Source organism: Bos taurus, chromosome 20 (genome assembly GCF_002263795.3).
Source record: "Bos taurus isolate L1 Dominette 01449 registration number 42190680 breed Hereford chromosome 20, ARS-UCD2.0, whole genome shotgun sequence".
In the NCBI taxonomy this organism is placed as follows: Eukaryota; Metazoa; Chordata; class Mammalia; order Artiodactyla; family Bovidae; genus Bos; species Bos taurus.
In genome coordinates, this window is record NC_037347.1 from 30,503,776 (window position 1) to 30,527,398 (window position 23,623).

General features: G+C 38.4%; 1 protein-coding gene across 1 annotated transcript in view; it reads left to right on the plus strand.

Annotated features, from left to right (window-relative positions):
- Positions 1–665: 665 nt before the first annotated feature.
- FGF10 (fibroblast growth factor 10) overlaps positions 666–23,623 on the plus strand; it is a 97,312-nt gene continuing 74,354 nt past the window's right edge. The window contains exon 1 of the mRNA NM_001206326.1: positions 666–1,005. Within this exon, the coding sequence (NP_001193255.1) occupies positions 666–1,005 (340 nt within the window). The remainder of the gene's footprint in view (positions 1,006–23,623) is intronic.

The following is a 23,623-nucleotide window of genomic DNA, read 5'->3' on the forward strand; positions in this document are numbered from 1 at the left end:
AACAAGAAGTGACTTTCTGGAGGCTTCAAATCAACAGGCACCACCAAAAAGAGAAAGCAACAGGGGGAAGAAAACAACGGCTACCCGGGCAGCCGCCTCCGGTTCTGACAACTCCGAGGGAAGCACTTTCAGAGCTGGCTAGAGAACGAGGGCTGGTGCGGAGAGGGACTAGACGCTGCCAACCGCACCGGGGCGCAGATAGCTCCCCCAGCCTCCCACCCCAACCCTTTTGGGTTTTGTTCACCGTGCTGTCATCTGTTTTTCAGACTTTTTTTTTTTTTTTCCCCTGAATTTAACATGGTGAAGAAAGGAGTGAAGAAGAGAACAAAGTAAACTCCTGGGGGAGTGAGGAGCGAGGGGGAGCGAGGGTGACCCACACCACCACCGCCACCACCAGCTCCTGCTACTGCGGCCACCCACGTCCACATTCACCAGGAGACCCAGGGGCGCGCGCGGCAGCGGATCCGAGAAAGGAGCGAGGAGAGGCAGCCGGCCCTTCCGCGGAGTTATGGATGTTGGTGCTTTCACTTCTGGCCAGATCCGAGCCCAGAGGGAGCTAACCAGTGGCCGCCACCTCCAGCTGTCTCCTTGCCTCGCACCAGGTCTTACCCTTCCAGTATGTTCCTTCTGATGAGACAATTTCCAGTGCCGAGAGTTTCAGTACAATGTGGAAATGGATTCTGACACATTGTGCCTCAGCCTTTCCCCACCTGTCCGGCTGCTGCTGCTGCTTCTTGTTGCTGTTCTTGGTGTCTTCCGTCCCTGTCACCTGCCAAGCCCTCGATCAGGACATGGTGTCACCAGGGGCCACCAACTCCTCTTCTTCTTCCTCGTCCTCGTCCTCCTCGTCCGTCTCCTTGCCTTCCAGTGCGGGGAGGCATGTGCGGAGCTACAATCACCTCCAAGGAGATGTCCGCTGGAGAAAGCTATTCTCTTTCACCAAGTACTTTCTCAAGATTGAGAACGGGAAGGTCAGCGGTACCAAGAAGGAGAACTGCCCGTACAGTAAGTAACAAATGCGCGTTCCCCTCCTTCCAGTTATCCACCCCCACCCCACAAGGGGGGTAAAATCTGTTCCAGATGTGGCCAGCTAAATATTTACGTCCCCAACTCCTGTAAAATGATTAAGTGGAATACTTTCACACTAAATCACCCCCCCGCCCGCCCCGTGTATACATTGTGCTGCCGCACCCCCTCCCCGCGGCGCGCTCCCTCAACACCCCCCACTCCGTTTGCCACCCCATCTGCCCTGTCTCCTTGGCTTGCCCCTCGCGGGACCACGCAGGGCGCCCAAGAGTTCCCTCAGTGCATAGATGCCCCTCTCTGTCTCCATCGTCCTTCCCCACCTCACCCCAAGGTCTCCTTTCCCTCCCTTCTGGAAATGGCTCAAGAAACACATTTTGTTCTTTTCGCTGGCAATCTTATTAAGAGTTTCAGGACAGTTTCCTCAAGCTGAAAATAATTATCCGCTGTCAATTGTAGGGACTTTATGGGAACTTTAAGAGAGAAAAGTCAAATTCACTGTCTCCCCACCCCCATCTCTTTATCCCACCACCACTGTAGATAGGAGGAAAACATTTTTCTGGTTTTGATTTTTTGTTGTTGTCGTTGGTCCCTCTTGTTGGTTTGAGTGATTGCAGTCCATGAAGTTAGCTTTTCAGGCACCACCGCTGCTATTTGTCTTCTGCCTGCCTTCTCTCTTGGTAACATGATGCTCATGTCTGCATTGTCAATAGCATATGCGCTGCTTTGTGGTGTCCTGTTGTACTCGTTTCTTCTGAAACCTCTCATATTGCAGAGGCATAGTACTACAGTGCTATAAACATCTGGGACTGGAGTCACACAGACCTCACACAAATTTCATTGTCATTCTTTTATTTTCAAAGTAAAAGTCATAAGTCTGTTTCCATGGTTATAGTTTATCCCACGGGATGAGGTTTCCTCCTCAGTACGAAGTATGCCCCCATCCTTTGATTTCTTGCCTTTTTCCTTTCTCCTTCCCTCTTTCTTTCCTTCCTTAGCTGTTTCTCCTCTTTCTTTCTTGCAGGGATGTGGGCTGGGTAGGGGGAGAGAGAACTAGAAGAGGAGGGGTGGACATTGTGTCTCTTCTTGAATCAGTCCAGCAAAGCCAGATTACACTGTTGGCTTCCTTTCCTGCTTACTTTCAAGTGGTGAGACTTATTCATCCTCTATTGATTGCAATTTGAAAGGATCGGGAGGCTGTGTAATGGCACACTGAAGACAGTAGACAATGACTTTAAACATCTTTAATGACCATTTAGCATTATCTCCATGGTGCTTCCAAGTCACCTTTTCAAGGGACTTTTTTGTGTCAATTGTTTGGGAATTCCAAGCATATATTAATATTTGCTAGCTAACTTAAAAAGAGAGTCATAGATTTCAGATTCCTTAGCCCAGAAAGTATCTGGTATTAATGGGAAAGACAGTTAACCAGAACTTAGCATTATCTTTTTAAAATAAAGATTTATAAGAATTAAGATTTATTTTTCTTATTTGGGGACTCACATTCAAAACTAACTTGTGTTCCTCCTCAGCTGCTACTTCCATGTACTAAAATTAGCAATATGTTTACAAGTAATAAAAATATTTGTATAAGTGTTTTAAAGTATTCCATCTTATGTTTATCACCAGAAATGAACCTGTATTCCTCTACCTATCTATATTTTTCCTGCTCTTATTAATTAGAAATAACTGAAATAAAGTCAGTTATGATGACTGTTTTTGCTATAATTTAGTATATGAATTTATTAGATATGATATATAGTTGTTAGGTTATTGATTTAAATTTTTAATATTTTTATTCACTTCTAAAACAAAATAGTTATGGTACCATCCAGGTAGTATGATGGGGAAGAAGTGGTCCAACACTTACTGATGAGTGAGCCGGGACAGGGACTGAAATTTTTCTTTATATTTTTACTTCATGGAAATAACTCAAAAGAAATATAATATAATTTCAAAGTGTTATCCTTGAGCAAATTTTTTTTACAAATGACAATGTTATTGCTGTATTTTAAGTGTATTTATAATGTCATGTAAAGACTCATTATAGTAGTTTATTTATGTGTCTTAAATTACTATTTTCTAAAATAATGTACACTGTGTAATTAACCGTTTAGTAAGATGGTTTCCAGGGTACACATTAAAATATATTTTTACAGTAAGAATTATCTGCAAAGAGAAAAGTATATGATTTTTATCACATAAAAACAAGTGGAAATTTTTCACCCTGTCTAAAGTACACTAATACGTCTTCCATATGACAAATTATAACTGATAGTCCTTGTTAAAATTCTAATATCTTATATAGTAATGCAATCCTAATCAATGGTTGAAATGAAAGGAGGTGGAGCCTGCTCTGTTAATAGCAAGCCATAAATAATTTAGGCTTTCCAAAAACATCTGTATCAAGACATAACAAGTGAATAGTAAAGGTTGAAAAAGCTTTAATTTCACATGTGGCTGGGTAATCAGAATGCTGCTACAATTTCCAGCTGGACTGATTCAGCTGAACTACATGGTATCATTAAGATATTGTCTAAATGTTGCATAATTACATGAGAACAAACTTTGCCATGCCTACAGGGTAATCAGCCAGCCAGCCCACCAAATGGTAGCCTGTTAAATATTAGGGTATCTAACCTCTGATGTTCCTTGTCCAAAACCGCATTTCAGTAACATTTTCCTAAACAAGTTATTAATTATTCTCAATGTACAAAGCTGTTCTTTTAAGGTTTGCTTATTTGAAGCTTATTATTATTTGAAGCTTAATTTTCTTTGTTACTTTTGACCCTAGTATTATTGCTGCTAAAATACAGTAACAGCTTATCTCAGAGGCTACATGTTTGTGATGTCCTGAGTAATTAAATGACTGTTTCACTGGCTTTCTGCCAGCAAAATGCTAACAAAAGAGAAGTAAGGAAATCACCCATTAGCACTGCAAAATCATTTTTAGCTTCTACTTCCAAAGTTGGCTCCCAGAAATTGGATGGTTCTAAAAATATTACGTATGCTAGAGAAACTCTTCTCCGTTTCAAGTGACTATTATAATTTTTTAGTGGTGGGGTAATTTTTGTTTGCTCCTTTGCCATTATGTGAGAGTAGAATAAAGGGAGCAGTGATGAATTATGTTTCTCCTGCTAGAAGTCTGAGAAAGCCTGAATAATTTAGAATAGCTGTGGTGTATCTGTCACTAGATATGCTCAGGCTCATTTAGGTTTGTTTTATCATTCTTTACATCTAGAGCTTTGCCCTTGAAACATTACCACTCAGCTCCAGTTCTGGCCTACTAGAAAGGCTGGATACAGCTGTTAAGTGCCCTTGCAACTGGGACTGGCGGTCTTATTTCTGAATGTCAGTAAAACAGCTGTGGGCTACTCCCATGATTGTCACTTATAGACAAGGGGATTCTAGTGAAAAGAAAATGCATCCCTAAACTTGAGAGAGTCGAAGATAGATATTTTCAAAATGGAAAGCCGTACCGCTAATTAGTATTTTCAGGAAAGGAGTATGGGAAATATTAGAGAAATCAGTGTGCACTGAGTATGCAGACTGTGCCCTGTTTCTTAAATATATACATCATTTGACACTCATAATCATTCTATGATTTAGATAAATCCACATCTTTCAAATATGAAAACTAACCCTCAAGAAAAGTAAATTGCCCAAGGCCATTCAACTGGAAATTGACAGAGCCAGATTCAAGCCAAAGTTGATTTGGTTTTATCATGACATTCCTTCTACCTCTCTACTACTGGCAACTTTGATGTCAATATTTCAGACGCCATAGGAAACTCTAAAAAACAAATTATCCAAATCCTTCATTGCTTCTTACTGTGTACACCAGTTTTTCATCAGAAGGAAATGGAAAGAGAAGTAAATGACAGTGGAGCAGAATGAATTATGTTAAAGTTATCATTGCAGGTGGCAACATGGTATCAGACAATGTTAGTGCACTCTCTGTGTGAAATACCGCTTTTGATATTGTGTTTGAGAATATAATTGCTTAGGGCACACAGTATACACATACATCCATCTCACAGAAGGCATTAGAAATACTTGACTAAGAAAAATCCATGAATATCATTAAATACAGCTGAGGACCAAATGTTTCATGGTTTCCACATGTAATAAAACAATTTGATTGTAAATACAAGTGTGAAATTGGGCTGTTGAAGAAACTTCTGATGTATGACTCTAAAAGGAGCAAATCTTAGAGACCTAAAGTTTTAAAATGACTCTGCAAATCAAAAGGTACTTAATTGCATAGGAATGATAGATTATTGCCCTGTACTCAGTCAAGGTTTATGTTATGACTTTTTAATCAGGATTAGAGCTTATTTTGTAGGCTTCCCTGGTGGCTCAAACAGTTAAGAATCCGCCTGCAATGCGGGAGACCTGGGTTCGATCTCTGGCTTGGAAAGATCCCCTGGAGAAGGGCATGGCAACCCACTCCAGTGTTCTTGCTTATTTTAGGAAGAAGTTAAATAAGCTAAGGATATCATTTTTGAGGAAAATAAGGACTTGACTATTATCTCCTAATAAATATGTAGCAGTTTTCTGGGAAGAAAATGTACACAGTTTATGATTTCCACTGATAACTTGTTTAAGTTGTAGTTTTTTTCTAGAATTTGGTTGCGTAATTTACAACTGGCGGCATTTAATCATGAGGATTGAGGATTTATGAAGGTGGAAGGCACTATTTAATGTTTACATGACACTGTCCTGTTACCTTTACTGCATTCCTACCATATGGACCCTCCACTTTGATGGATTTATCATAAGCCCATTAAAAATGCACAATTACAGAGAGTTTCCCCTTTATAAACCTGATTTATAACCATCTACTAGAAGAAACTCAAGAGAACAGTTGGCAGAAATCACATGCTAATCATGGAGTATGAGAATTTAGAGACCTCAATCTCTAGGTTTTTGGGTAGTTTAGTAATCTAGTACCAAAAAGTATGTATCATTCTTTAAAAATAAGTCTTTTCAATGTATTGTTTAAGCACAGAACTTAAAAGAAGAATTGTGTTTTATACAATGAAGGAAACCCCACTGCATGCATTTTTCTTCTACATTTTTTACTACTCAATTTAGAGAGAAAAGCCTCAATCCAGGTAATTTCTTCATTTTTTAATAAATTTATGGTAGAACCTGAATGGGCATTTTAAATTCCTATACAATTACCTTAATGTTCCGAGGCAAACCCCATTTATTATTCAAATGTCTGACTTTCCGCAAGCCAAAATGTTGGAAAAAAGTTGACGGCTCATTTGAAATGGAGCGAATATTCCTCACGTTTATGAGCTGTGTATGAATATATCCATCTCTCCTAAGCCTTAAATGTCTGTATGCTTATCCAAAATTGAGTACAAATGATATTTCTTTATTATGCTTCAGAAGGAAGAGTCATACATGTGTATTAGTTCAAAGTGATTTTAATCTATCTTAACATTAATTCTGTGAACTTTGCAATGAAGAGTAATTCAGATGACATTTTTAGTATTACTGTTCCAACATTTGTCAGAATTAATACTTGATGTTTGCTTAATGTAAGTAAAATAGTAGCATTTCCCTCACAGAAATTAAAGTTCTCTTTTAATTTTCCAGTAAAATTGGGCATACAATTTATGTTACTGTAATTTTAACACAGTTTTATTACAATCTAGAAAAGTAATGAACCTCATTTTGTCTTAAGTTGTTTTATGCAGAAGTATCTTAATTTTTCATGTATATTGCAAAGTATTAAGATCATTTACATTTGCCATTTTAAAAATGGTATTTGTTGCTTGGTTTTGCATACCAAAAGCACTTGCTTTTCTTAATCCGCACTCTTTTTTTTGTCAGTGCTTATTACTTCTACCTGTGCTAGTCAGTCAGTTATAACAAATGGTAACCTAGAAATGTGCCTTTAAAATCAGTGTAAGAATATATCAGCATCTTGGGAAGCCACCAGTGACACTCTGATACCCAATTAATAAACAAAAAGTGTCGATGTTTTACAGAATTAGTTTAAAACCAAGTATTGATTTAGTCAGATTTTGCACAAATAGAATGTTCTAGGATATCTAAAAGGGAGCCAAGTCACCCACAAAATAATGGCTTTAAAGGTCCCCTTCCTTTTAAATCAGGTCAGTGGTGTTCTTTTCTTTGAACGCTAAGTTCTAATTGGAACAATAAATCAAAGACGACACTCAGAGTAGATTCCCATGTAAGGTGGACAACTGGACAGTGACTTTTTACTGCTGCCAACACGTGCATCCAATTACCATTTGATAGATTCATGGTGCTGGCAGTAAAGCATTGCCTCATTTTATAATTCACCTAATAATTCTTCAACCTAGACCTGTCTACCTTTACCTATATCTAATCTGTCACTATGTGTGTTATCATTAATGAGGAATTTTCAAATGTTTAGCATGCTTCCTACAATGAAGGATGACATTAAGATATTAATGAATTATTTAACTAACCATAATAGATGAGGTAAAGTATTGATTAAGTCAGTATATCCCCAACTTCAAGTAACTGTCAACTAAATATAACCTAATAATTTCGCTACATCTTAATTGTGAATAGTGTGGGCTAACTGGAACTTAATTCTAAATAGCAAAATTTATGAACTTTAAAAAGAAATTCTAATTAAATAATTGTAATGGCAAACTTAAGAATTTTTTAACAGGTATTTTTCTATACTCATTATTATTTTCTTTCAATAACCTTATGTTAACATGTTTTCTAATCAACATATATTAATATGTTAATAAATGTATGTTAGTTCATCCTTAACTTTTTTTTCAGGCAACTGCCCTTATTTGAGGATAACTTGACATTTTCATAGAGTCTACAATTCAAGGCCCATCAACTGCTTTCTAATGTTTCTATATTGAGGCAGTTATATATCTGAAATGTCAGTATTGTGAATCCTTGATACATTATCACCCTTTTACTACTTCACTATTTTCTTCTCCTTCTTTTGCTTTCTTTTTTTTTCCCCCTTTCCCTGGTTTCTAAACCTCTTATATTTCACTGAAGCAAGGGAAAGTCATCCATTGTCATTCCTTAGCATCCTGGTTATGTTTAGAGCCAGTAGCCTAGTCATTTTGGGATGTATAGCATCCAAAACATGTAGTTTCTATTCCATGCATAAAAGTCTTCAGCAATGCAGATTCCACATACTCTAGCAGGTGCCTCTCCTCACTGAATCTCCAGTAAATTCTCCATTATCCCAGCACTCAGGCCAGTTTCTTATAGCTTTGCCATTAGTGAAGTGAGCAAACCACTTCTGAGAATGGATGGTAATTGTCTGGTTACTAAGTCATCAATCTGCATTTTCCCTTCAGGTTAAATATTCTGTTCCAGTAACTCTCCCTACATGTTCATTTTACCTGTCTTCTAAAAATTGTTTTAGTATATGCAGGCAACCCACTCCAGTGTTCTTGCCTGGAGAATCCCAGGGACGGGGGAACCTGGTGGGCTGCCATCTATGGGGTCGCACAGAGTCAGACACGACTGAAGCGACTTAGCAGCAGCAGCAGCAGCAGCAACAACATTTACTAAATACTTTGTCAATTTTGTGAACTTTTTCCTTTTGTCTGGACTCCTATAAGAGTAAAGATGATTTAGGAAATCAAATATTACTTATATTTTAATCATCATTTACTTCAAAAAGTTGAATGCTATTTTGGAGGTCTTTGTGCGTATGCATGTGTGCTAAATCGCTTCAGTAGTGTCTGACTCTGTGACCCTATTAACCGTAGCCTGCCAGGCTCCTCTTTTCTACAGATTCTCCAGGCAAGAATACTGTAATGGGTTGCCATGCTCTCCCTCCAGGAGATCTTTGCGACCCAGGGATTGAACCTGCATCTCTTACACCTCCTGCATTGACAAATCAGTTCGTTATCATTAGCATCATCTGGAAAGCCCCTTGGGGATGTCTTTAATATTTCCAAATTCCAGAATTTTACTTAAATTATAAGCTCCTCTGTATAACCCTGCCAATTGTAGCTCTCTAAAATGAAACCCATGTTCTCATTTTAATACTGGTTATCAAAGAAGAAAAATGTAAAATGTATGTGCATTTGTATTTCAGGTTGACCAAATATAGAAATGCACATAGCTTTATTAGAAAGATACTGAGAAACTGATAGGAGCTAAAATTTAAATTCATAGCATATGTGTATTCACATACTTCTCTCAAGAAAGAACTTTTGGCACTGATTTCTGAATTAGATTTATTTTTATTATATGCAGAATCTGACTGTTAACATATGTTAGATTGATTTGTTACTATAATAATAATTAAAAGCCAAGCTTCTTTTTACAATTAGTTTCAAATCATATAGATAGGCAGATATTGATAGATGGATTCCCAAAGCCTAAATAGCTTTGATTTACTGATAGAATTATTAAAAGACAAATTAATATTCTGCAACATGAAGAAACATGACACTAATTTATATACTATTTATGTTTTGAAGTGAAGTATATTTCAGTTCAGTTCAGTTCAGTCGCTCAGTCGTGTCCGACTCTCTGTGACCCCATGAATCGCAGCATGCCAGGCCTCCCTGTCCATCACCAACTCCCGGAGTTCACTCAGACTCACGTCCATTGAGTCAGTGATGCCATCCAGCCATCTCATCCTCTGTCATCCCCTTCTCCTCCTGCCCCCAATCCCTCCCAGCATCAGAGTCTTTTCCAATGAGTCAACTCTTCGCATGAGGTGGCCAAAGTACTGGAGTTTCAGCTTTAGCATCATTCCCTCCAAAGAAATCCCAGGGCTGATCTCCTTCAGAATGGACTGTTTTATTTACAGTGTGATTAATAACAGTAATTAACAAGGTTGTTGTTCAGTCGCTAAGTCGTGTCCAACTCTTTGGGTCCCCATCAACTGCAGCATGCCAAATTACCAGATTTCTAGGGCACTTTTTGGAACATCTCTGTAGAAGGATGTGATTCCTCAAATATGAAATATGAAAAGAAAAAGTGCTAGGGATATTAATCCCTAAGATTAAGAAGTTGACGAATGAAATTACATAAGAAGTTGGCAAATGAAACTACATAAATGCTTTAAAGCTGAATCTAGAGGGATGGTAAAGAACATAATTAGAATGTTAGAAGCCAGAGGAAAAGCAGAGAGTCCATAGAGCATTTAGACACAGACTGTGAAAGGAAGAGGAGATGGTTTGCTGGAGTGATGAAGACAAGGGTTTTGAACTCTCAGGAAGGAGATCAAGCTAATGAGTAGCACTGCAAAAGGGCTGACATGACAAGAAAGGTGTGAGGGAAATATAACCCAATCCCCGGCATTCGACTGGATGTTAAATGAACTGAAATGAGAACCTGCGATCTAAAAGGAATCCCACAGAAGTAATCGCAGCCATGGTATCAGAGTAAGGAAGGCTAAATCTGAGTTCCTGTTAAAGAGGCAAAAGGACAGAGGGGTTAAAAGTGTGGGCTTTGATTAAAAATGATTACAGCTATGGGCCTGGATCAAAAGTAAGCTGTGTAGACACAGAAGTGGGTGCATTTGAGGCTCCAAACTGCCGGACAATAGTGTATCGCTTGGGCAAGTTGTTATCAGTAGAACAAGGGTAGTAACAATACCTACCTCTTTTCTCCATGGTAAAGATGAAATGAGATGACTCATTCATTCAACAGAAATGTCTTAAGTGCCTGCATTGTGTCAGATACTATCGGACACTTAAATACATGCTGAACAAAGATAGTTTTGCTCTTGCAGAGCTTCACTTTACAGACAGTATCAAAAAAAAAAACAGACATATGATGAATAATTGGGGTAATTGTATGGAAAGCATGCTACCCTAACAGAAAACAGTTGGTAACTGTTTCAGGCTAGAGAAGCCAAAGCCTGTTGAAGGTGAGAGGTAGGAAGATGGGTAAAGCATGGAGAGAGTTTGGTGCCTCCTCCAAGAAGTACAGAAAATGCACACTGAGCCCAGGGTTTAGTGAGAAGATTGGAGAAGCTGGTATTCGTAAGAGCTTAATGGCGCCCTCATCAAATGAGTACTATACAAAGAAAAAGTATGATGCATCCTCTTATTGCAAGGGTAAGTATCAGGAAAGCAACAAGCAGATTATTTGATGAAATGAGAGATAAATAATAGAATAGAAGAAAGAAGAAGGAATGAGGGATGCACTTGGAATTTTTTAAAGGCAGCAATGTTAGAACATCTGAAGTAATGTAAGATTTGGAATTGCAGTATCCATAATGTTCTGAAGGTTGGGGAAAAGCCTAGAAGTCTGGTTCATTAAGAGACTAGGCACTTTGAGAGACCAGCAGACATTTGAAAATTGAAGAGGACTCTAGCGGTTGAGTGATTAAGAATCCACCTGCCAGTGCAAGAACATGGGTTCTGTCCCTGGCCCAGGGAGATTCCACATGCCCCAGCGCTACTAAGTCTGTGAGTCCAAGTTCTAGAGCCTGTGAGCCGCAACTACTGAGCCTACTCTCTGCAACTTGAGAAATAAGACCCAGTGCAGACAAAAATAAAATAAATAAATAACATTTAAAAATAAAATTGAAGATAACTTGAGAAGAGAGTGAAGAGCTAAAAATAAAGAGTAAAGAAGGTAACAATTGTGTTCAAGGATACAGCAATAAAAGAGAACAAACAGAAGGAAATCAACAGCAAAGAAAGTAGGGACAAAACAGGTAACCATAAAGATTAGAAGAAGACAGATGATTGTATTAAATGGAAAAGTAAGTGACTCAGTTCTTAAATATTTCACAATAAATCTTATATTTTAAATTATGATGTGGTTTTGAATCAGGATAATCCGAGATGCTCAGCTCTCAGGAAATTCTGTAGTTAAGCTTCTATCTCTTATCCCATGCCTGTGACCTTTTTGACCTATACCCTCAAAGGGTTTACAATCTAGAGGGGGAAACAGGAGATCTTCCCAGACAGTTGGAAGGTAACGCAAGGCAGCTTACACTAAATTCCAAAGAAGCAGGGTGGAACTTAAGTAAACAGTAGCCTGTGACTCGGCAGGGATGAATGACAAGGGGAGTGTCACACTGAGGAAAAGGAACTCCAGATAGATAAGAAAACCGGAGTAAGAAATATCCTAAAAGAGGCCCGGAACCATGTGGTCACAGAACCTGACATGAGACTTTTAGAAAATAACAGGCAGGTCAATGGGGTAGAGCAGAATTTGCAAATCAGTGGGTATCTTATGATATACAAACAAAATATGCCAGAATGTACCATCATGGGAGAGGAAAATATGTAAATATCCTTAGATTTGAGGACTAGGTTTTCTGCTAAAATATTACATTTACATAGTTTGCATTTAAAATTGGCCTTCTCTATTTTATATTTGTTTTATTTTTTGAGGTAAAGAAAAAAACAGAGAAAGCAGAGATATTTGAAAAGAGTATGAATTATAGTACAATTGACACAACCTAAAAATATTAAAACAGTAAGTTAATCTGCCAAAAAAAAGAAAGCTCTGAACTACTTTTGTACTAGGTACAGGAAAAAGTCCCTGGAGGAGGGCATGGCAACCCACTCCAGTAATCTTGCCTGGAGAATCCCATGGACAGAAGAGCCAGGTGGGCTGCAGTCCATGGGTTCGCAAAGAGCTGGACACTGAAGCGACTTAGCATGCACTCAAGCACAGGAAGAAGCAGTTCTGATCTACACTAAATGGCATCATGTTTAGCATTCCTGATTTGCTAAATGATCGCTACTTAAAAATTTAAAATAGCTTCTCCTGCAGAACTTCTTGACTTATACCCACCCATGGGAAGAGATGTTTGCACTTTCACAGCAGATTCCCAAAGGGAACTACTAAACCCTCAATTTTACTTGCTCTAAGGTAAGGTAAGGTGAAGTCACACAGTCGTGTCCGACTCTTTGCGACCCCATGGACTCTTTGCGAGCCTACCAGGCTCCTCCGTCCATGGGATTTTCCAGGCGAGAGTACTGGAGTGGGTTGCCATTTCCTTCTCTAGAGGATCTTCCTGACCCAGGGTTCGAACCCAGGTCTCCTGCATTGTAGGCAGACGCTTTACCGTCTGAGCCACCAGGGAAGTCCTTAATCCTTAGTCCAAAGGGAACTACTGAACCCTCAATGTTACTTGCTCTACCTGTGTATTTTTTCTCATTGCTATTCTAAATTGTCTTAGAGTTACTTGGTTTGGGCGATTAGGAAGAAAAATAAAATTGACTACAGCTCTTTTTCTTGCAAAAGAGTAAACAAGTGTGTCTAAGGGAGTAGGATGCTGACAGCATATATGCAACTGCACCCAGTATTAAGATGACGAGCTTTGCAGACAAACTTATTGATGCAGAATCTGGGTTCTGAAACTGTGAAGCTTCACCCATGGCCTTGACAAAGGACTCCAAGGAGGGACTTGATCTGTGCAACTGTTAAGTGAGAATAATCATATCACCTACCTCATCATTGTTGGAAGGATAAGTCTGTAAATTTATATGTGAGACTATAAATGTAAACTCGACATAGGATCAGTATATTTTAAGAGCTCAAAAATGTTAGCTCCTATTACTATTTTATGCTATGACTACTGTGTTGCTTTTAATTATCCCATTTTCTGGAAAGATCTCTAAGTCATAGGATAATAAAAAATTAAACAGAAAAGCTGTATCATACCACCTTACTTCCCTGGTGGCTCAGACAGTAAAGCATCTGCCTGCAATGAGGGAGACCTGGGTTCTATCCCTGGGTCAGGAAGATCCCCTGGAGAAGGAAATGGCAACCCACTCCAGTATTCTTGCCTGGAGAATTCTATGGACAGAAGGGCCTAGCAGGCTATAATCCACAGGGTTGAAAAGAGTTGGACATGATTGAGTGACTTCAGTTTCACATTCACTTTTCACCACTTTACTTCGCTTTATAGTTTATACAGAATTTTAATGTTTTCATTAATTGATTCTCAGAAAAATTCTGTGTAATGGGTCACTGTTACCCCCTACTATCCTTTTTGTTATTGTTTAGTTGCTGAGTTGTGTCTGACTCTTTCATGAACCCATGGATTAAATAGCCCACCAGGATCCTCTGTCCATGGGATTTCCTAGGCAAGAATACTGGAGTGGGTTGCCATTTCCTTCTCCAGGGGATCTTCTGACCCAGGGATCGAACCTGTGTCTCCTGTATTGGCAGGAGGATTCTTTACCACTGAACCACCTGGGAAGCTCATCTTTTTTTTTTTTCAAATACAGGACTTTAGTTGTTTATTAATAAAGTATATCATCATTATGATTTGGGGGAAAAAACTGTAAAATCTTCAACCTTCACGTTAATGTAGGTTAGGCCACCCAAAAGACAAAGCAAAGATAACATAAAAGTCATAGTCCAATAGATAAATAAATATTTATTTATTTTTAGTGTTAGTCACTCAGCCGTGTCTGAATCTTTGGGACCCCATGGACTGTAGCCCACCAGGCTCCTCTGTCCATGGAATTCTCCAGGCAAGAATACTAGAGCGGGTTGCCATTTTCTTCTCCAGGGGATCTTCCCACCCCAGAGATCAAACCTGGGTCTTCCTCATTGCGGGCAGACTCTTAACCAACTGAGCCACCTTACTGTCTTTAAATGACAGACTTGAGTCTAAAAGTTATGGTGCCAGACCGAAGTTATATTGTTAGAAGTGAGTCAGGGTTTAAACTTAGGACAGTCTTGGAAGTGACCTTCTATCCTCCTGATTGGCCTGGACCAGTCTCAGTATGTGCTTCTTATCTGGCATGTTATTAACACCACTCTTGTTCACTCTCAAAGTACTTCATTACAAAGTCACCCTAGTCTTAGCCATTCTGGTTTGTGTAAAGCACAAATCTACACGAGCCGTTTCCCTCTCAAATCCTTCCATTTGTTCGCAGTGTTCTCAGAGTCATATCCTAATTTCTTCGCATGGCATTTTAGGCCCTCAAGATTGTTGCCTATGGACCCCCCAGCCCCACCTCATTTCTTAATACATGCCCCATTATAGACATACTGAGTTGATTTTAGCTCCAGAACATGCCTTGTTCCTCACATGGAGCCTTTGCACACTTCTAGGTCTGATTGGAGTGGTGTTCCTGCCCTAGTCCCCTTTCTTTCAGGTCCCAGTTAGATGTCAGCGCTAGGAAACCTTTCTGACCACTCTGTTGTTTCCACAAAACCTGCACTCCCACACACCCTGTATTTAGTATTTTAACACAATCTCATACTTGATTAATTTACCCATCTAGTTTCCTTATACACAGAAAACTTGTTGAGGATGAGCACTATATGCCTCACACTGACCTTTGTATACAAACCCTTAATATACTGTCTAGAATATAATGGGTCTTCTCGTTAATATTTATTAGATCAAATTTTTTTCTAACTGCATGTCCTTGAGTCAATATACTTAAGCCTTTCTTTGGTTTCATCACCTGGCCTGGAAAGTGTGATTAACATATTACCTACTTGAAAAACATAGTTGAAGTAAATTATCTTCTAAATTCCATAGGGTTCTAAGTTCTGCAATTCTGAGAACTTAGACATTAAATGAGGCATCATTACTTAACTAAGTGTTAAGTACGTACATTCATACAAACTTCTGAATGCAAGTTTGTGTAATCCTTGAAATAGGTTGTTTCCCATATTTTTCCAATTTGCCTAAGTTTACTATTGACTATGTTCAGTGGATATATATGATAAATTTTCTCTTTTAAAACTGATGCTGACTGTGGGATAGTTATTAATGGCTTCAGAGTTGTATTTGTGTTCTGGGGTAATTTGGTGACAAGAAATGAGCAATTCTTGGTAATTCATTTAGAGAAGAAGAATGTACTGCAAAAGAATGGGAGTAAAGGGATATGGTTCATAGTCTTGGTTATGTCAAAACATTTGCTATGCAATCTTAGGCACATCATTTACTTTATCTTGGCCTCAGAAACTTAATCTGTGAAATGAGGGTATTAAACTAACTACAATTATTAAAATATTTTTGTCTGACCATTTCCTAGATTAAGGACCAGATGCTAAAAGCATATTTATTTTAGGAGAGATAATAAATACAGTATGCTGAAGAACAGCCACCCAAAGATATCAGGTCCTAATCCATGGAGTATGTGAATGTTACATTTATATGATAAAATTTTGCGGATGTAATAAAGTTAAGGATCTTGAGACGAGGAAATTATCCTGCATTATCAAAGTTGGTCCTAAATGCTATCACTTGTTATTATAAAAGAGAGACAGGGAGATTAGACACACATAGACAGCAGAAGGCACTTTGATGATGGAAACACAGAAAAAGAGATTTAAAGATACAGTGCTCTGGCTGTGAAGACAGATGAAGGAGCCAAGAGCCAAGGGATGTGGCTATAGAAGCTGGAAGAGGAGAAAAACAGACTTCTCTAAAGCGCATAGAAGGAGCTTGACCCCACTAATACTTTGACTTAGCTCCAGTGAAACTAATATTTAGCCTCCAGAACTATGAAAGATTAAATTTCTATTAAGACGCCAAATTTACAGCAGCTGCTTGTTACAGCAGCTACAAGAAACCAACACAAATTTTGATATTGCAGAGTGGGGTGCTGCTGTAACAAAAACCTAAAATTGTGCAAAAGACTTTGAAATTGGGTAATGAGTATGGACTGGAAGAATTTTGAGTCGTGTGATAGAAAAAGCCTTGATTGCCTTAAATGTAGCATTGGTAGAACTATAAATATTAAAAGCCCTTTGGTGAGACTCCAAAGCAAGTGAAGAGCACAGTAGAGAAAGCCTGTATCATCTTAGAGAATATATGTATCTTCACAGAATGTTGGTAGAAATAGAAATATTAAAACTGCTTCTGGTGAGAGATAGAGGAAATAGGGAGCATGTTATTGGGAACCAGAGGAAAGGCAGTTCATGCCATATAGTGGCAGATACTTAACAGAAGCTGTGTTTTATAGTTGTGTGGAAAGCAGTAAGTGGTCAACTTGGAAATACAAATGAGAACGTTTCTAACAGAAGTGTTGAAGGTGCCATCTGGTTTCTTCTTGTGGCTTACAGTAAAATGTGAGAGGACAGAGATAAAGTGAAGAAAGAACTATTAAGTGAAATGGAACCAGTACTTGATTTGGAACTTCTCAGTCTATCCAGATTAAAGGATTCAGTATTTGAAAAGTAGTTTCTAAAGAAAAGGCTAACGGTGTGACTGAACAGCCTTATGCTAGTGCATGTGACGTGAGTTCCCTTAGCCATTATAACAGAAGCCAGGAATAGAGGATTTCAAAGATCTGGGGAGGACCCTTTTGTTTATTTATATGAATACCTGTGACAAATACACAGGAGACCCCCAAAGTTTTTGAGAATATTATGTCAGCAGAAACACTGCCTGCTTGGACTGAAAGAAACTGAAATAAGACCAAATGAATGGAAGCTGTCAGACTCCTCAGATTCTACAAGCAGGCTGATAAAACCATTCAGCTACAAAAACATATTAGCTTTCAAGAAAGGAGGGATCATGGTGAGGGCAGAGCCTTGGGCGTAGAAGGCAGAATCACAAGTACAAAAGCAGACCCTTCAAGCCAGAAAGGACTAATCTCAAGTCTTGAAACCTAATGGAATTTGCCCTGCTGAATTTTGAAATTAGGTGGGACTCTTGACCCTTTTCTTCCTTCCATTTTTATCTTTCCCTTTTTTCGTAATCAGAATGGCTATAACTAGTGCTATGCCTGTCCCACTATTGGATTTTGGGCATAGATATTTTATGTTCTAGGTTTCAGGATCATACCTAGAGTCTCACAGATACTTAATTTAGATTAGTGATGACATGTGGGATTTTTAAGCTCATCATATTTAACTGAGATTTTGGCCTGAAATTCATGCTGTGATACGTGGAAGTTGGGGAGGTATTGGGGTAGAGTGAGTATACTTCACATGTGAAATGGATATAAATTTGGGCTGTCTAAAAGATATTATAGTATTCTGAATAATGACCAACACAAATATCAGGACCTAATCACTGAAACCTGTGAATGTTATAAATTTTTAAAAATGTGATTAGATGAAAAATCTTGAGATGAGGAGACTGAAATTATCCTAGATTATCCATGTAGGTCCTAAATACCATCACAAATGTCTTTATAAGATAGACTTATAGGGAGATTACATACACACAGAATGTAGAGGGTGATTTGATGATGGAAGCAGAGAGATATCTGAAGATACTATACTGTTGTCTTTAAGATAGAGGAAAAGCCATGAGCCAAGAAATATGCCTCAAGAAGCTTGAACAGGTAACGATCCTTTCTGTCTGGAGAGCCTTCGGAGGGAATATGATTCCACTAACATCTTGATTTCAGTCTAGTGAAACTGATAATGGACTTCTGGCTCCCAGAACTGTGAGAGAATAATTTTTGTTGTTTTAAGTCACCAACTTTGTGCTAACTTATTCGAGAAGCCCTGGGAAAATCATATAGTAAACTCTAACGGATTTATGTGGCCCAAACTAATGGTGATTTGACAAAAAGAGTATCTTATAATAGAAAGCACTAAGCATTGACTCAAATAGATGTAAAGTATAACACTTCATCCACCACTTACTAGTTGTGTGACTGAAATACGTCTCCGAGATTCTCCTGATTCAACTGATTCAATGAAGATTAAAATAATTTATGTAAAAGTATCAAGCAAAGTATTAGGTTTATAATGGAACGCCAAATTTTACTTGAATCTAAATTGATGACAAGTTTAAATGAGTGTATATTTGTAAAACATTGTTTTAAAAATATAGTTTATTTGCATCTAGTACTTTGACTGCTGGGTACTACCAAAGGCAAAGAAGAGCTTTGAATGTTTGATGCCGACCTAGGCTATAATGGTGGCCTGTTTTTCCATTGGGTTATAAATTCAGTCTGGATTAAAGAATGTTTGTTTTCCTCCTCCTCACTGGTCCAAGAGCCAGTGTCCTGAAGATGCTTGCTAAACCCATGAGAACCTTGCCATGTTATAGTTAAGGATAATAGAAGATCTATTTTATAAATGAATCAGTTCAGTTCAGTAGCTCAGTTGTGTCCGACTCTTTGCGACCCCATGGACTGCAGCACACCAGGCCTCCCTGTCCATCACCAACTCCCGGAGTTTACTCAAACTCCTGTCCATTGAGTCAGTGATGCCATCCAACCATCTCTGTAATTAACATGTAATCAAGTGGTACTTTATGAAATATTTCAATGTCTCAATATGTTGAATGTACTAAACTGTGTTCCCCTTGAAACTATACCCTGCCTCATCTATCCTCTTTCACTGTGGATAGAATTCAGATAACAGCCCACGTGTAAGCCTCTCACATCTCAAAATGTTTCCATAATAGTATAACTCTAAATTTATTATCATGATTGTTTCTGTATCTTGAAATTTAAGGCCTGGGAACATATGATGCTAAAACTGGCATTTCTTCTTCCAGAAAATTAATTTCTGTCACAATAATAGAAGCTATGAAATGATATTTAGTCACTCAGTTTTGTCCAGCTCTTTGGACCCCATGATTATACAGTCCAAGGAATTCTGCAGGCCAGAATACTGGAGTGGTTAGCCTTTCCCTTTCCAGGGGATCTTCCCAACCCAGGGATCAAACCCAGATCTCCTGCACTGTGGGTGGATTCTTTACCAGCTGAGCCACAAGGGAAGCCCTATGAAGCCGTAGACAATAGATACATGTTTTATTGTCAACATTCAAAACACGAAGATCATGGCATCCAGTCTCATCACTTCATGGCAAATAGATGGGGAAACAAATGGAAACAGTGACAAGACTTTATTTTATTGGGCTCCGAAATCACTGCAAATGGCATCTGTAGCCATGAAATTTAAAGGTGCTTGCTCCTTGGAAGAAAAGTTATGACCAACCTAGACAGCATATTAAAAAGCAGAGACATTACTTTGCCAACAAATGTCTGTCTAGTCAAAGCTATGGTTTTTCCAGTAGTCATGTATGGATGTGAGAGATGGACTATAAAGAAAGCTGAGCACTGAAGAATTGATGCTTTTGAGCTGTGGTGTTGGAGAAGACTCTTGAAAGTCCCTTGGACTGCAAGAAGATCAAACCAGTCAATCATAAAGGAAATCAGTCCTGAATGTTCATTGCAAGGACTGATGCTGAAGCTCCAATACTTTGGCCACCTGATGCGAATAACTGACTCATTTGAAAACACTCTGATGCCGGGAAAGATTGAAGGCAGGAGGAGAAGGGGATGACAGGGGATGAGATGGTTTGAGGGTAATTCTGACTTGATAGACTGAGTGTGAGCAAGCTGTGGGATTTGGTGATGGACAAGGAAACCTGTTGTGCTGCAGTCCATGGGGTCACAAAGAGTCAGACATGACTGAGCAACTGAATCAAATTGATTGATTAGGATAATGGGACTTTTTCCAAGTGGAAGCTGACAGTGGCATCTCCTAATTTAGAGGTTATGGAGCTTACTCCTTTTTATCCTTAATACGCATTGCTAACTGAATTCATGAATAAGTGTTGGTCGCTCAGTTGTGTCTGAGTCTTTGTGACTCCATGGACTGTAGTCAGCCAAGCTCCTCTGTCTACAGGATTTCCCAGGCAAGAATATTGGAGTGAGTAGCTATTCTCTGCTCCAGAGGATCTTCCTGATCCAGGGAGTGAATGTGAGTCTCCTGCATTGCAGGCAGATTCTTTACCATCTGAGCCACCAGGGAAGCATTGTTAACTGGGTTTACGGTAATTTGAGAAGAAGGGTAATAATGGTGAAATGGAAATGGTGCGTACAATTAGGAATAGGGTACTAGTGCATGAAAACTGGGGATAAGATCTGACCCAGGATTTTCTTGAGCACAGTGAGTACCCTAAAGGGAAGGATCAATCCCATTAGCCTTGGCAGCAAAGATTTTTACTTGTAGTCTCTGAGACCAGGCAAATAATACAGATCCGTATAAATCAACAACAGTCTTCTTAAACTTTGGTAGCAATAAAATGTCCACAGAGACAGTTGAGAGTTATGATTTGAAATCCAGCCTCTACCCAATTCTCTTAATGAAAATAAGATACCTTTTAATAAATCCTTAGAAAAGAAGTTTGAAGCAGAAGGTGAGGCCCAGTTTCAAACAGCTAATAACAATAGACAATGCTAGGTATTTTTCAAAGCTGGGCCTATGGACCGCATGATGAGAATGAACCAGATGTTTGCTCAAAAGGCAAATTATGAGTCTTATTCCAGAAATACTGCACAGGGAAGAGGGGATGGATAAGAGAAGATACCCAGGAATTTGAACTTTATTAAACATCCCCAAGCAATTCTTAATGTCAGTGAATCGCTAAGAAACAAAAAAATTAAGTGTGACGTTATGCCTAGTGTAGAGGTGAGGAATGAAAGGTCAAGGTGTTTTGAGTTTTGGATAATCTGAAAATTTTGCCAGAATGAATTTCATGGGCATATTCTATGTCTGCATGTTTCCCACTTTTGCACATCTTGTCAGAAAGAAGAAAGCGATAATGTATTCGGTAAAGAGAAAGTATTTTCAAAGTTAAGACGTATGCTAATGTTAAATCCCCCTTGGTTGGTAGAAGATTTTCTGAAAGATCTGAAGTTAGTCAGTTTTCAGTTCACTACAAGAAGTGTATGAGCTATGTGTATGCTACATGTTGGGTGAGGGAAGAGAAGACACCATACCCATGTAAAGCTGTCTGTGTTCTCACCATGCAGAATGCTCTGCCGGGAGAGGGTACACCAAATGACAATTGAGTAAACAAACTTTTAGAGATTCAGGGCTCCTTCTCACTTGTTTTTTGTTTTTTTTAAAGCCACAGGAATTTGTTCACAAGCACCTTTAATCCTAAGAGTCTTGGCAGAAAACTAGCCCTCAAAATAATCATTTGAATTTGTAGCACAACTTCCAAAGCTGAAACGTTAAAAGGGAATATTGATGAGATTCTGTAGTCTCCTCAGGAATGATCATTCACATGTACATAGCTCCTTAAAGTCTTCTCTGTTACTGAGAGGAATTTTTCTCATATTGAGAGGAAATTTTTCTTTCAGCTGTGCAAAGTACATTTATATCAGTTCCTGTATATGACCCTCTCTTCATATATCTAGGACTGGCACTACAGTAAAAGAGACTATGCCCACTTGGGATGTTCCAGAGTATCCAAACTTTAGGTTTCCTCCAGGCGTTCGTGACACTTCTTTATATCATAAAAGACACCTTGGACCAAATTTCCAGTCCATATGGAATGTAAATTGAATGTCTTCCGCTAAGTCACAGAGAATATGAATCTGGAATGGTCAATAAAGAGTGAGAATACCTAGCACACCCATCAACACATCTTTTTTTTCCTCCATAATTTTTTGTATTTTTAATTTGTACTGAAGGCTTCAATGTCATTTAGTAAGATTAATCAGAATATGTTCAGCCGAGCTTAGCAGTGTTTAACTACTGATACTGACCATAATTTATTGGTTTGAGACGGCTATTGTTCTGAGCAGCCTAAACTAGTGTGGTTGGGCTTTTCACAATCCAAAAAGACTTCCTGGGGTTTGAAATTATTTGTTATATCCTGTTGTGCTATATGAAGCAATTGGCCCAAGGCATTTTTGCCCTGATGTTTTGTGCTCAAAAGAAGGCATCAAATTATTTAAACTATTAAAGAATCTGAAATTGAGCACTGTTGATTTTACTCACCATCAATTGTCATATTATTTTCTTTTATGGTGACAGTGATTATAGAATAAAGGCACATTATTCTAGAGCTCTTTAGCATTTCATGTCTTTATTCAGTGACTAACATTTTAATTGAACTAACAATGTTTTTAACTAGTAACAGTGAATTTTTTTGATGGAGCAGAGTTGAATACTAGAAAGAGAAAAATTAGAACTTAAATTTCATTAATTTCTTATTTTTCATTAAAATAAAGCATTCAGTAATATTCTAAAAATCTGACTACATAAAAATCTATATTTTTCTATTTGACCATGGAAAATGTTGTGAGGCAGTTCAGTTTTGACTAACGTATGGATTCTTCATATGACATCATCGTGCTTTTTTACAAATCATATTGGACATCAGCAGAATCCATTGAATAAACAGGTAAAGGTTTTTTTTTTTAATGTAAAAGGAATTTTATTAGGTTGAATGACTGATGCAAACTGGGTGAATATCCTCAACTATTGATATCAAGCTTCATGGTTTTAGATATCATTTCAGCTTTGTTATTAGAATGAGATAAAATCATAATAGCAGGTGATGATACTGAATACCTAGTCTTAAGTACGCCACATGTGTACTCATTTAACCTTCAAACAATCGTAAGGTGTGGATACTAGTGTTATCCCAATTTACAGGTGAAAAAATCTGAAGCCAGGAAGAGACTGAGTAACATCACTGAAGTATTATGGTTAATAAGTGGTGGGACTAGGCTTTGAACCCTAGTAGAGTGGCTGTCATGCACATATATTCAATCATTATAACATTGTACTCTTAAATAAGATATAAACTATAACTAGTCCCGTTTGAAATCCTTTAATCAAGCAGAGGTGAACAACATTGTGTGACATCAGCAAATTAAATTTTATAGCTGGAAAAGCCTTATATAGTATTTTATGCTCCTTGACAACTTTGTCTGCATTAAGA